The 12,872-nt window shown below is 35.1% G+C and overlaps 1 protein-coding gene across 2 annotated transcripts in view; it reads right to left on the reverse strand.

The window, feature by feature from the left end:
• Fancd2 (FA complementation group D2) overlaps positions 1 to 12,872 on the reverse strand; it is a 57,755-nt gene that overhangs the window by 44,419 nt on the left and 464 nt on the right. For both annotated transcript variants that reach the window (XM_046425485.2, XM_046425484.2), the window contains exons 2-9: positions 11,600 to 11,683; positions 8,860 to 9,000; positions 8,155 to 8,222; positions 7,889 to 7,992; positions 7,152 to 7,212; positions 5,855 to 5,907; positions 2,342 to 2,420; positions 1,181 to 1,305 (exon numbers count right to left, since the gene is read on the reverse strand). In XM_046425485.2, coding sequence (XP_046281441.1) covers positions 1,181 to 1,305; positions 2,342 to 2,420; positions 5,855 to 5,907; positions 7,152 to 7,212; positions 7,889 to 7,992; positions 8,155 to 8,222; positions 8,860 to 9,000; positions 11,600 to 11,663 — 695 coding nt within the window. In that variant the 5' untranslated portion in view covers positions 11,664 to 11,683. The remainder of the gene's footprint in view (positions 1 to 1,180; positions 1,306 to 2,341; positions 2,421 to 5,854; positions 5,908 to 7,151; positions 7,213 to 7,888; positions 7,993 to 8,154; positions 8,223 to 8,859; positions 9,001 to 11,599; positions 11,684 to 12,872) is intronic.

The following is a 12,872-nucleotide window of genomic DNA, read 5'->3' on the forward strand; positions in this document are numbered from 1 at the left end:
ATATCACAATGAATCATGTAGGGACTCAAAAAATGTAGATGTTAAACAGCCACATCAATGTTTATACCACCACAATCCACTAAACTGTGGAACCAACCTAGATGCCTTTCAATAAATGGATGGATAAAGAAACTATGGTATATATACACAATGGAATATTATTTGTCATTAAAAGAGAATAAAATCATGAAATTTGCAGGTAAATGGATGGAGCTGGAGAATATCATGCTAAGTAAGGCAATCCCCAAAATCCAAAGGCCGAATGTTTTCTCTGATATGTGGATGCTGATCCATAATGGGGAGTGGGCCGCCACCACGGGAGGAATGGAGGAACTTTAGATAGGGCAAAGGGGAGGGAGGGGAAGGAAGGGGGCGTGGGAAAGATGGTGGAATGAGATGGATATCATTACCCTAGAACATGTATGAAGACACGAATGATGTAACCCTGTGTATAACCACAGACATGAAAAATTGTGCTTTATGTGTACTATAAATTGAAATGCATTCTGCCATCATGTATAACAAATTAGAATTAAAAAAAAAGAATGTAGATGTTTAAAAAATCCATAAATAATCGTGATGTGCAAGTCAGATTGAGAATTCCTTGGAGGAAATGCTAATGAAACAAAGTCATCATGTTCAAGTTCTTATATGCCAAATTTGTATACCTAATCCTAATCAAGACATCTTCATTCACAGGTATATCATTTTTTAAAAAGTATATGGGTCTTGGGGCTTAAGTTATCGCTCAGTGGTTAAATGCTTGCCTAGCAAATGTTAAGCACTGGGTTCAATACTCAGCATCACATAAAAATAAAATAGAGCTGGGAATATAGCTCAGTTGATACATGCACAAAGCCCTGAGTTCAATCTCCAGCACCAATAAAGAAGTAAAGTAAAATAAAGGTATTACGTCCTTCTACAACTAAAAAATATTGGGGGAAAAAAAGCAGATTACCAACAATAAAAAATTAAAAAAAAAAAAAAAAAGAATAAAAAGCAGATGGGTCTATTCAAATATATACCTGTCATTAAAAATACAAGTCAAATCCCATGCCCTATTATTGAGAGATAGATATACCATGCTCCTTTGATACCATATTACTACCACTCTACACACTGCAGCGATAAAGCTCCCATATTGGTGCCTCTTTGAGATAGTAGCAGAGTGCTCATCTACCTGAGTTCTTTCCCCACATCAGCATGCTGGGCATCCCCTAAGATCTCAGGTAGGCTGGTAACAAAGTCATGTTGCAGGTACACTGGAGCAATACTGATCAACTGCATGATCTTGGTGGTAAGGTCCTGCAGTGAGGGACACTATTAGAATTGCAGCACATTATCCTGAATACAGAAACACTACCTACTCATGAAATGCAGAGCTCAAGTTATCTTTTGTACAATATCTCAACTACAGATGCAAGCTCAAAACTTAAGTTTAGAGGCAAATGGCCCAGATCATTTCATATAAAACAAAACAGAAAAAAATATAAGATGGATAGTATATTATCTAATAGGTCTATTACATACATTATTCCATTTAATCTTCACAACTATGGGGTTTTACAATAATTCCCATATTTTAAATGTATGAATGAATTACCCAAGGATACATGGTTAATTGGCAGACCCCAAATTCCATCCCAGATGAAACCCCCAAAACTCATATTCTTCCAAACAGAAATTTAGCATCAGAATGTCTGTCAACTTAGAAAGATGAATTTATAAACTCCTAAAGAAAAATGAACCTAAAGCACTTGGCTCAAAATAGATTTAACTTTATCAAGGTGCTTGAATAACAAATCATATAACTACAAAAACTTTTACAATGTTCCTCAATATGTAATCAAATTAAAACAATTGTAGTGAAGTAAGATGGTTTGGTATCTCATCACTTCAGAAATACACTTCAATCTCTTTACTTAGAAAAAGTAATTTATTTCCAAACATTTAATTTATATATTAAATGATATCTAATTTTATAATTAGATAAGCTTTTCTGAAAAAATTTAAAGGGCAAAATAATCATAATTCTAAAATTATGAAAACTGGAAAAAGCTAATGGATAGTCAGAAAAGTGTGAATGCTCAGCATAAAAACAAGGGGGAAAACCCTACAAATTCTAAAAGTTGGCAAGTACGAAAAACATTCTTTATTTTTTTTTTAATTTTTTTTTATTATAGTTGTTCAAAACATTACAAAGCTCTTGACATATATATTTCATACATTTGATTCAAGCAGATTATGAACTCCCATTTTTACCCCGTATACATATTGCAGATTCACATCCACTCAAAAAACATTCTTTAAATATGAATAATAATAAAGCTCCAAAGCCTACCTTGCCATCCACAATTCTGTCAAGCCATTTTAATTGACTGAAAATGAGTCGAGGCATGTTGATTCCATCACTGCTCGCACTGAAAGGTTAGAATGAGAATTCAAGGAAGTTAGACTTTGTTTTTTATTTTATTTTATTTTTGTGCAGGGAATTGAATACTGAGCCTCACACATGCTAAGGAAGTGCTGCTGAGCTACACTCCCTGCCCCAGATCTTAGCCTTTCTGATTTTTCTATAACAGCACTAATACGGTGCAAAATATTCCATTCATTCAATTAACATTTACTGAAATATTTCCATGCACTGGGCAATGTGCTAGACCAAAAAGCAGCAGACATAGGGTTACACATATTAAGAAAGAGGTCTGGAAGAAGACACGTCAAACTATTAGCAACGGCTACAGCTGGAGAGAGTTTATAAAAGAAGGGAAAATAGGGCTGGATAGCATTTCTTTTTTATATATATATTTATTTTTTAGTTTTCGGTGGGCACAACATCTTTATTTTATTTTTATGTGGTGCTGAGGATAGAACCCAGCGCCCGCGCATGCCAGGCAAGCACGCTACCGCTTAAGCCACATCCCCAGCCCCAAGATAGTATTTCTTAATATAATTTTTTCTATACCAGGGATTGAACCCAAGGACATTTAGCCACTGAACCACGGAACCATATCACCAGCCCTTTTATTTTATATATATATATATATATATATATATATATATATATATATATATATATATATATATATATATAAAATGTATGATTGTTGGTTTTTTTTATTTTGGGGTTTTTTTTAGATTTTTTACTTTATTTACTTATACATGGTGCTGAGGATTGAACCCAGGGCCTCACACACGCCAGGCAAGCACTGTACCACTGAGCCACAATCCTAGCCCCTCTTTAGTATATTTTATTAGAGACAGAGTCTCACAGAGTTGCTCAGGGCCTTAGTTAAGTTGCTGAGGCTGGGTTTGAACTCAGAATCCTCCTTCCTCAGCTTCATGATTCCCTAGGATTACAGGCGTGCACCATCACACGGACCTTAATATATTATAATTTTTAAAAGATAGAAAGCTAACAAATTAAAACTGAATAGAATAATATTTTTCAAAAGGTAAAAAAATTATTACATCAATGAAAAAGAAAAGGCAAGCACATCAACTGCTATGAAAACTCATGAGTTCAAATTAGATTATGTTCATGAAAGTATTGTGACGAGCATTTCTTCACTTATGAAGAAATGTTGGCTCAGTTACTATTATTTTCCACAAAATAAGAATCTATGCCTTCCTCCTAACCTAAATTTTTGGACTATCCCCAGCTCCTTTTCTTAACAGTATTCTTGGTTCTTGTTTACTACAACCAATCTTTAAAAAAAATTTTTGTATTGGGACATTATAATTATAAATAATAGTGAGATTCACTATACTATACTCATACATGGACATAATAAGATCAATCTCATTCCCAAGTACTTTCTCTTTCCCTCATCTCCTCCAGCTGCCATCTGACTGCTCCACTGATCTCCCTAATATTGTATTTTAATTACTGAATTATTATTATTCACTCTAGTATATTCATACATAGATGCAGCATAATTTTGTAGATTTCATTCCCCAGTAATTCCCCATGCCCTCCCCTCCTTCCTCCACAGCCCATCTTAAGCACTAAGAAAGACTTAGCCAGAACATAAAGCATCCACTATGAACCATTCATCTAAAACCTGAAATTTTTAAAAATGCATCTTCAAAGTATATTATGTAAAGGACATAAAATGGAGAAAATGAAAATGACTATGTATCTGTCATACCGAAGATATCCACTATTAATAATGCATTATGTATGGTTTATATTTTTTTAAAACAAGACATTGATTTATAACATGGGTTTTTTTTTTTTTTTCAATTAATGTATGGCATCAAATAGTCAATATAATTTTTTTTAATATTTTATTTTTAGTTGTAGTAGGACACAATACCTTTAATTTATTTTTATATGGTGCTTGAGGATTGAACCAGGGACTTGCACTGCTAGATGAGCACTCTACTACTGAGTCATGATTCCAGCCCCAGTCATTATAATTTTAATGTCCACATGATGTTTCTATTTTTTAATATGTCAGTTGTTCACAATTTTTTGTTATTTTCTTGTCTGTGGTTTTGTTGTTTTTCTTTTGCTTTGTTTTGCAGTGCTGGGGACTGAACATAGAGCCTCCTGCATACTGTACAAGAGCTCAACCACTAATCTATAACCAGTTCTAATTTTTTTGTTATTTTAGACAATAATCTTATGTCTTTGTTTTCAGTTAGTAAACATTTTGGGGTAAAACAGGAGAGAGCAGTGAGAATTAAAGGGTCTGCAAAATCTAAGTCTTTTTTTGTGTATGTGATGCTGGGAATGGAACCCAGCACCCTCACACACACTTCTACTACTATGCTACATCAACCTAAAACCTTAGGTTCTTCTTTTCCTTTTTTTCTTTTGTACCAGGGAATAAATCCAGGGGCTCTTATCACTGAGTCACATCTGCAGCCCATTTTTGTATTTAATTAGAGACAGTGTCTCACTGAGTTGCTTAGGGTCTCCCTAAGTCGCTGGCTTTAAACTCACGATCCTCCTGCCTCAGCCTCCTGAGCCCCTAGGAATATAAGCATGTTGCATGCGCATGGCCAAAACCTTAGGTTTTACGTATTACCTCTTGATTTTCAAATGACTGAACAAATTAATATGCTCATTAGCAATGAATGCACATACCTGTTAATTACACTCAACATAGAAGACCCTTTTGAGAATGGAAAGAATAAATGCATTTATTGTTTTAAAACTGTGTCTTTGCTAATGAAATTGAACTTTTAATGTTTAATGTTCTTGCATTTGTGAATTGTCTGTTCACGATCTCTGTCTACTTTTCTATTATAAACTGTTCAGTTTTTTATGACATAATAATTTTTAAAATAGATAGTACAGGGCTGGGGTTGTAGCTCAGTGGTAGAGTACTTAAATAGATAGAGCACTTAGAGAGTACTGGGCTGGGGTTGTAGCTCAATGGTAGAGCACTTGCCTAGCACATGTGAGGCACTGGGTTCAATCCTTAGCACCGCATAAAAGCAAAGAAAATAAAGCTATTATGTCCATCTACAACTAAAAGAAAATTAAAAATAAAAAATTAAATTAAATGTAAAAAACTTTTAAAAATATGCAGTACACATACACTATAAAAACAAAAAGGTAAAGAACAATATTCAGAGAATACCTGCCTCCAGTCAATTGGCACTAGGAATAATCCCATGCATGTACATACATATATATTATTTACTTTTAACCACATTTCTGCTAATTTCTTATGAAGCCAATAATAGATGAAATTTCAAAGAAAGGTACCCCAATAAAAGTTTAGTACTCATGTAAGAACCTGGCATCATAATTAACATGGTCTTCAGAGAAAACAATGATGTTCCAGAGAGAAACAACTCTAACAGGGTGCTAAAAGTATTCCAGAAAAACTTCACTTACGTTTTGAAAAGAAATTCTGGCAACTTTTCAAATAAGATCTTGATAATGGCAGGCTAAAAAAAAAAATGTAGAGCATTACAAGATAGTCTCAAAATACACAACAGAAATATATAATTAGCCAGAATTCTCTCCCACCAGAGCTCTTGATGTCCTCTTAATTATAAGAATGTTCACATAGATACTGAACATAAGCTGCTGAAATACAAAGATATGAATAATCTGTCTTTTAAAATAGTAAAAATCAATTGCTAAGACAAAATAATCAGATAATAAAATATGAACAAACATAACTGTTAATCTATGAAATGTACTCTTTAAAAATTATCGAACACTTTTTTTTAAATTTTTTATTGTTGGTTGTTCAAAACATCACACATAGTTCTTGATATATCATATTTCACACTTTGATTCAAGTGGGTTATGAACTCCCATTTTTACCCCGTATACAGATTGCAGAATCACATCAGTTACACATCCATTGATTTACATATTGCCATACTAGTGTCTGTTGTATTCTGCTGCCTTTCCTATCCTCTACTATCCCCCTCCCTTCCCCTCCCCTCCCCTCTTCTCTCTCTACCCCCTCTACTGTCATTCATTTCTCCCCCTTGTATTATTTTCCCCTTTCCCCTCATTTCCTCTTGTATGTAATTTTGTATAACCCTGAGGGTCTCCTTCCATTTCCATGCAATTTATCGAACATTTTTCAAGAGAAGAAGACTTCTCTTCAGAGAACAAGAGCTCTTAGACTTAAGGTAAGCATTATATTTAAGATTTCCAATGAAAACGAAGAGATAAAAGACGGGGAGAAGAAAAATGGTGGATAGGATAGGAGGGAGACTTTCCACTGTACATTAATTTTGTATAATTTGAGATATTTAAAACATACCACTGCATAACACTCAATACATTAAAAAAGAAAGAAGGGGGAAGGAAAGGGAAAAATTAAATTATTAAGCAACTAAAAAGCTAATTGGGAAATGATGCAAATGTGAGTGTGACAAAGATTATAAGGTTCTCAGTGCACATAGGATGCAGCCTTCAGAAAGAGGACTTAGATGCTGAGTGAATAAAAGGGACTGCCAGATGAGAGGGACTAATGGGCACAGTTCAGAGATGTAAATAATACCCTAAATAACCCTAACAGACTCAGCTCACCAAACGAGCTATGATAAGGCTGTTGCAAACTTAAACTCTCCAATTAACCCTACTCTGCCCTGTTCTAGCCACTTATAATTGGGCACATACCACAAATCATATCTATCAAATGTTCACAGAAAAAGTAGTAGAGTCTCACCTGTAATAGGTCAATCCCCAGAAGCAGTTTGATGAGGCTCTTAGAGTAAGATGCGCCCATGCTATAAAAGACACATTTGTTTACTATTTTGTTTTCCTTTTTTTTTTTTTTAACATTTTTACTATCTTTTCTCCAGAAAACTGGTTAGGTACACAATCTAAAGATTAAGCCCACAATATAATCTTTTTTAGGGAGGTGTGGTACTGGAGATTGAACCCAGCAGTGCCTAACCTGAACCACAACCCCAGCCCACTCCCTGTTTTTTTGTAGTCATAGATACATAGAATGCCTTTATTTTACTTGTTTATTTTTATGTGGTACTGAGGATCGACAGTGCCTCACATATTTTATTTAGAGCATCTTGGTGAGTTGCCTAGGGCCTCACTTAATTGCTGAGGCTGGCTTTGAGCTCATGATCTTCCTGCCTCAGCTTCCCAAGCCACTGGGATTACAGGCATGCGGGTGGCCACTATATAATCTTGTTAGACAAGAAATACAGAACATGATAGAGAGGTAGAGAATTTTAAGTTCTATCAACACAGGTAGAAGTAGTCTAGAAAACACTCTAGTGCTTAGCCTTAAAGTCACAAATTTAACAATTTTAAGTTTAGGTTTAAACTCTGAGAGAAAACGAGCTACAAATCAAAAGTGAAATTATAAAAAACTGCACCCCCCACACCCAAGCCAGTTACTGTAAGAGACTGAATTTATGGAGGCTCCATGCCTCCTCTCCACACCTGGCTTCCTCGTCGTGTAGACGTTCACAAGACAAAAGGCAATTCCTGAAACTGTCATGGTCTTCAATGTAAGATTCCAGGCCATCAACAAATTCTTCTATCACCTTAATGAGATTTTAAATATAAATGAGAGTAAGACTATCAGTTTTAACATTTATTGTCAACTAAAAATTATTCTAGCCCACTCAACTATTTGCAAGTGTCTTTAAATTCCTAATTCCAGAGTACTGCTGAAAAAAATCAAAAATACCAGAGAAAATACATACTTTGGGATACGAAGGATGCTTCCTCAGGGACTGCAATAGCTTCTTTTGGAAAATTATTTGATCCACAGCTATGAGGAAAGAAAGAGAGCTGGTTACCATGGTCTGTGACATCTAACAGTTTTCTTCCCAAAAGATCTGAGTCTCTAATCTGATAAAACCACTTAAAATATCTTCAACCTAATTTTGTTTGAAGCTTCCTAAACCCGCAGTAAAAATGTAGTTGTTGTTGTTTTAACACAATAGCAAGCGCACTACCACTGAGCCACAACCCCAGCCCCTAGATGTAGTTTTAATAGAGGATAGTCACTAAGTGTCCTAAAAAAACACCTGCCATAACCTTAGCACAATAGAATAAACTATGCCCTAAAAACAGGGCCTTATGTAACTCTATACATTTTTCTCTGAAATTATTCTGACACAATCTATTTACTTCCTGGATATTAATATATTTTTCACAAGAAAGCATGGAAGAATACTAGCATATAACTTTTTTTTTTCCTGGAAAAAAAAAATTAGAAGTACTTAATGTGCATTAACCAGTACAACAGAATAAAACAATATTCTCTAAAAAGTAATTTCATTCTTTTCTCCTGACAGATGATCCACTCATCTTTAATCTTCACTGCCTCTCAATGTAGAAAAATCCACGATTTAATCCTAAGCCCTGTCATTAAACCCCAAAAACAGATTTAGATAAAATATTACCTAGTTGATTTTGATTCTCTCCAGTTTTAAGAATAAGTCCTGATGTCTTAAGAAGTCTTAGAAAGACACTGTCATTTTCTTCAACTTCATTAGAAGCATAAGGTTCCTTTGTCTTTTTGGAAAGTGATTTCTTCCTGGCTCCTGAAAACAGACAAAATTTTAAAGATTATGACAAAAAAAAGTAAAACAAAGATTAAGGGGCTGGGATTGTGGCTCAGCAGTAGAGTGCTCGCCTAGCGCGGGTGGGACCCGGGTTCAATCCTCAGCACCACATAAAAATAAAGGCATTGTGTTGTGTCCATCTACACCTAAAAATATATATATATATATATATTTTAAAAAAAAAGATTAAAATGTAAATCCAGGAATAATACCTTTGAGAGGAAATCTGGGGTGTTCCTGAAGTATTAAGACTAGAATTGGTGCTACAATGAAATGAACTATCTCTAACAATGGTCAGCAATACTGACTTCCAAATAGAAAAATAAAACAAGCAGCACACAGAATTATATTTACCAGGTTTTCATTTGAAGAAATCAAATTGTACCACTTGAAACAAGAATAAACAGAATGCTTTCCACCCAAAACCTAAAGCAGTCAGCTCTCTCAAGTTATTGTCAAACCACTGTATTGAAATCACTGAAAAGCTTATTAAAATGCACATTCCCAGGGGCTGGGGATGTGGCTCAAGTGGTAGCGCGCTCGCCTGGCATGCGTGCGGCCTGGGTTCGATCCTCAGCACCACATACAAACAAAGATGTTGTGTCCGCCAAAACTTGAAAAATAAATATTAAAAAATTAAAAAAAAAAAAAAAAAAAAAATGCACATTCCCAGGCTAAATTCTAGAACTACTGAGTGAAATCTTGAGAATGGCACCTAGGAGTCTAATTTTTTTTTTTTTTTTACAAACTCCTCAGGTAATAATCCTGATGTACACCAAATTTGAGGATCAATGGTGTGTATACAAAAACAGAATGGAGGGGATTAGCATGGATGGTAAAAGGAGACCCTCATCATTATACAAAATACAGATGTGAATTTGGTATCAACATACCTTATAAATAATCAGAGACATGATAAATCATTGTATAATGGTGTATTAAGAATTGTAATGCAAAAATAAATAAATAAATAAATAACAGAATGGAACAGGTTCTCCTACATCACATCTTTAATACAAAGCACAGATTGGTTTTATCCCAAGGTTTTCAACCAATAAAAAGTAACAAGCTAGGCACAGTGGTGCACACCTGTAATTCCAGCTATGGGGGTGGGGAGGCTAAGGCAGGAGAATCCAAAGTTTGAAGCCAGTTTTGGCAAATTAGCAAGGCCCTAAGCAATTTAGCAAGACCCTGTCTCAAAATAAAAGAAAAAGGTCTGGGGATAGGCCCTGAGTTTAATCCCTCCTAACAAAGGAAAAAAAAAAAAAAACCAACAACAAAGCCTTAAACAGAATGAAACAAAGACCACTCACTACCTTCCTTAAAGAAATTTAGGCTTGGCACAGTGGTGCACACCTGTAATCCCAGCAGCTTAGGAGGCTGAGACAGGATCACGAGTTCACAGCCAGCATCAGCAAAAAGCAAGATGCTAAGCAACTCAGTGAAACCCTGTCTCGAAATAAAATACAAAATAGAGCTGGGGATGTGGCTCAGTGGTTGAATGCCACTGAGTTCAATCCCTGAACCCAAAAAAAAAAAAGAAATTTAGGCATAACCAGAAAAGATTGAGTTTGCTCATCACACCAAAAAAAACAAAGTCCCTTCTCATAAATTTAACTCAGAAGTCTCTTCCCTTTTAGAGAACAGTATTTTGAAAGTACAAAATCTTCATTTAGTAACTTCTTATATTATTTTTCTTCAGTTTCAATTTTTTTATCAATTTGTCTGTATTCTACAATTCCTTCACCAACAGATAGAGCCTAAATCAAGCCTTTACTAACAGGGTTTTAGCCTTAAAATTTTATTTCTTTATTCTAAATATTGTCAATAACATTTTCATCAACATCAGTTGTATTTGACCATGAGTCAGACCTAAATTCCTATAAGCTAATAAGAAAGAACACTTCAATCAGTTAGAACAACCTTAAATGATTCTTTTTATATTTATTTTTAGTTGTAGTTGGACACAATACCTTTATTTCACTTACTTATTTTTATGTGGTGCTGAGGATCGAACCCAGGGTCCTGCACGTGCAAGGCGAGTGCTCTACCACTGAGCCACAACCCCAGCCCAAGCCACAACTCCAGCCCTTAAATGAGTTTAATAAATGAAAAGAACTTTCAGTTTCTTCTTTTCCAAACTCCTAGGGTCTTTGTCAGTCACATTCTCATTTGGGCAAAGCTCTATACAGTTTCTTTGCCTCTGCTTTCACATACCTTTCCTTTATATATCACTACCATAGCTACCTTAACTTTTTAAGCTAGAAAAGACCAAGCTTTTTAAAAAGATGGGGACTGTCTTTTCTTTGTGTCCCAACACAGAGATAATGTACAGAAGTCCACAGATAAGACAAAATCCTCTAATGAATGTAGCCACTGATGCTTAGAGGGGTATGCCTGAAGTTATATGTGGAAACAGAGATAGAACTCTATCCCAGATCTCCTGACAGTAGATTCTTCATGCTGTATCTATTAGGCCTTGATGATGCCTAGGACTTGAAAAGTAAAAACTTTACATATCACTAAATGTCTCATACATTTCCTATAGGAAATAAAGCAATAAATGGCAAATACTTACTGGAGGCATCTTCCATCAGGGTCTCTTTATCCTCAGATTTTGAAAGTGTTCTTTTGGAAATCATTTTGAGTGAAGTTCTCCACACTTAAATTACAAGAGTAAATAATTTACAAGAGTCAACTTACAAGAGTAAAACGACAGGAAAAAAGTTATCCTCTAGAAGCAAAATTCTGATAAGTCAAAATTACAGTTTAAAAAAATAAATGTTCTTTCCAAAACCAAAAGAATTTTAGTCTTCATACTAATTCTATCACCATGTGCTCAACACATTTCAACTCCCACATTTGGGCAATTCTTCAAGACTTGTTTTCCTAGTTTCCTCTTTCACTAGAACACTTCCTAAAAGGAGAAAATTCACAGCTCTTCCTCTGAGATTCAAGACACCTGTCTTTTAACTCATTAATTCAATACAATATAAGGACTGTGCTAGGTGCTGGGGTTACAACTGTGAACAAGATGGACATGGACGCTGCTGCCCAGAGGGAGTTTACAGTATAAAGGCTAATAGTCTTAATACATTTAACTTCAGTTGGGTAAATCCTATAAAAGGAAAGTACAGGTTACTCTGAGTGAAGGCTTACAATGAAATTTAGTCTAGGTGGAGAAGAAAAGCAGGGACAATTTTCCGGAGAAAGTCCTCCCTACGCCTGAGGGCTAAGGATGGAACCCAAGGGCTTCATGCACTATGCAAGAGCTCTGCCACTGACCTATGCTCCCAGCCCCAGAAAGTCTTTTTTTCTTGTTTTGTTTTGTACCAGGGACTGAATCCAGGGGATTGAGCCACATCCCCAGCCTTTATTTATTTTTTTTTTTTGAGACAAGATCTCGCTAAGTTTCTTTCGGCCTCGCTAAATTGCCAAGGCTGGCTTTGAACGTGCGGTGCTCCTTTCTCAGCCTGCCGACCCGCTTAAATGTTATAAATTATCAGTATTTTAGGTGCCCTACCGGGCTTTTTTTTCCTAAAGTGGTTTGTATTTAATAATTCATTTATTCCTCACAAAAATCTGTGTGAGGAATTATAATAATAATAATAACATAAATTTGTATTACATTATATTATAAATTGTAATAGTAATATAAAAATAATAATAATACAATTATTATTTCCATAGTCCAGGATTCTAACTCCAGCAGACCGACTCCGGAATCTACATTAACTACCACCAGTACTTAACAATGGCTTCTAACAAGGATTAACACTTACGATGTGTTAATCCTTCTATATTATCCATTACCTCATTTAATACTGTAAAACCATTGTCGGCCATTTTGC

This window comes from Marmota monax, unplaced genomic scaffold, assembly GCF_021218885.2.
Source record: "Marmota monax isolate L192 unplaced genomic scaffold, Marmota_monax_Labrador192_F-V1.1 WCK01_AAM20220418_F8-fsc00028, whole genome shotgun sequence".
NCBI lineage: Eukaryota > Metazoa > Chordata > Mammalia > Rodentia > Sciuridae > Marmota > Marmota monax.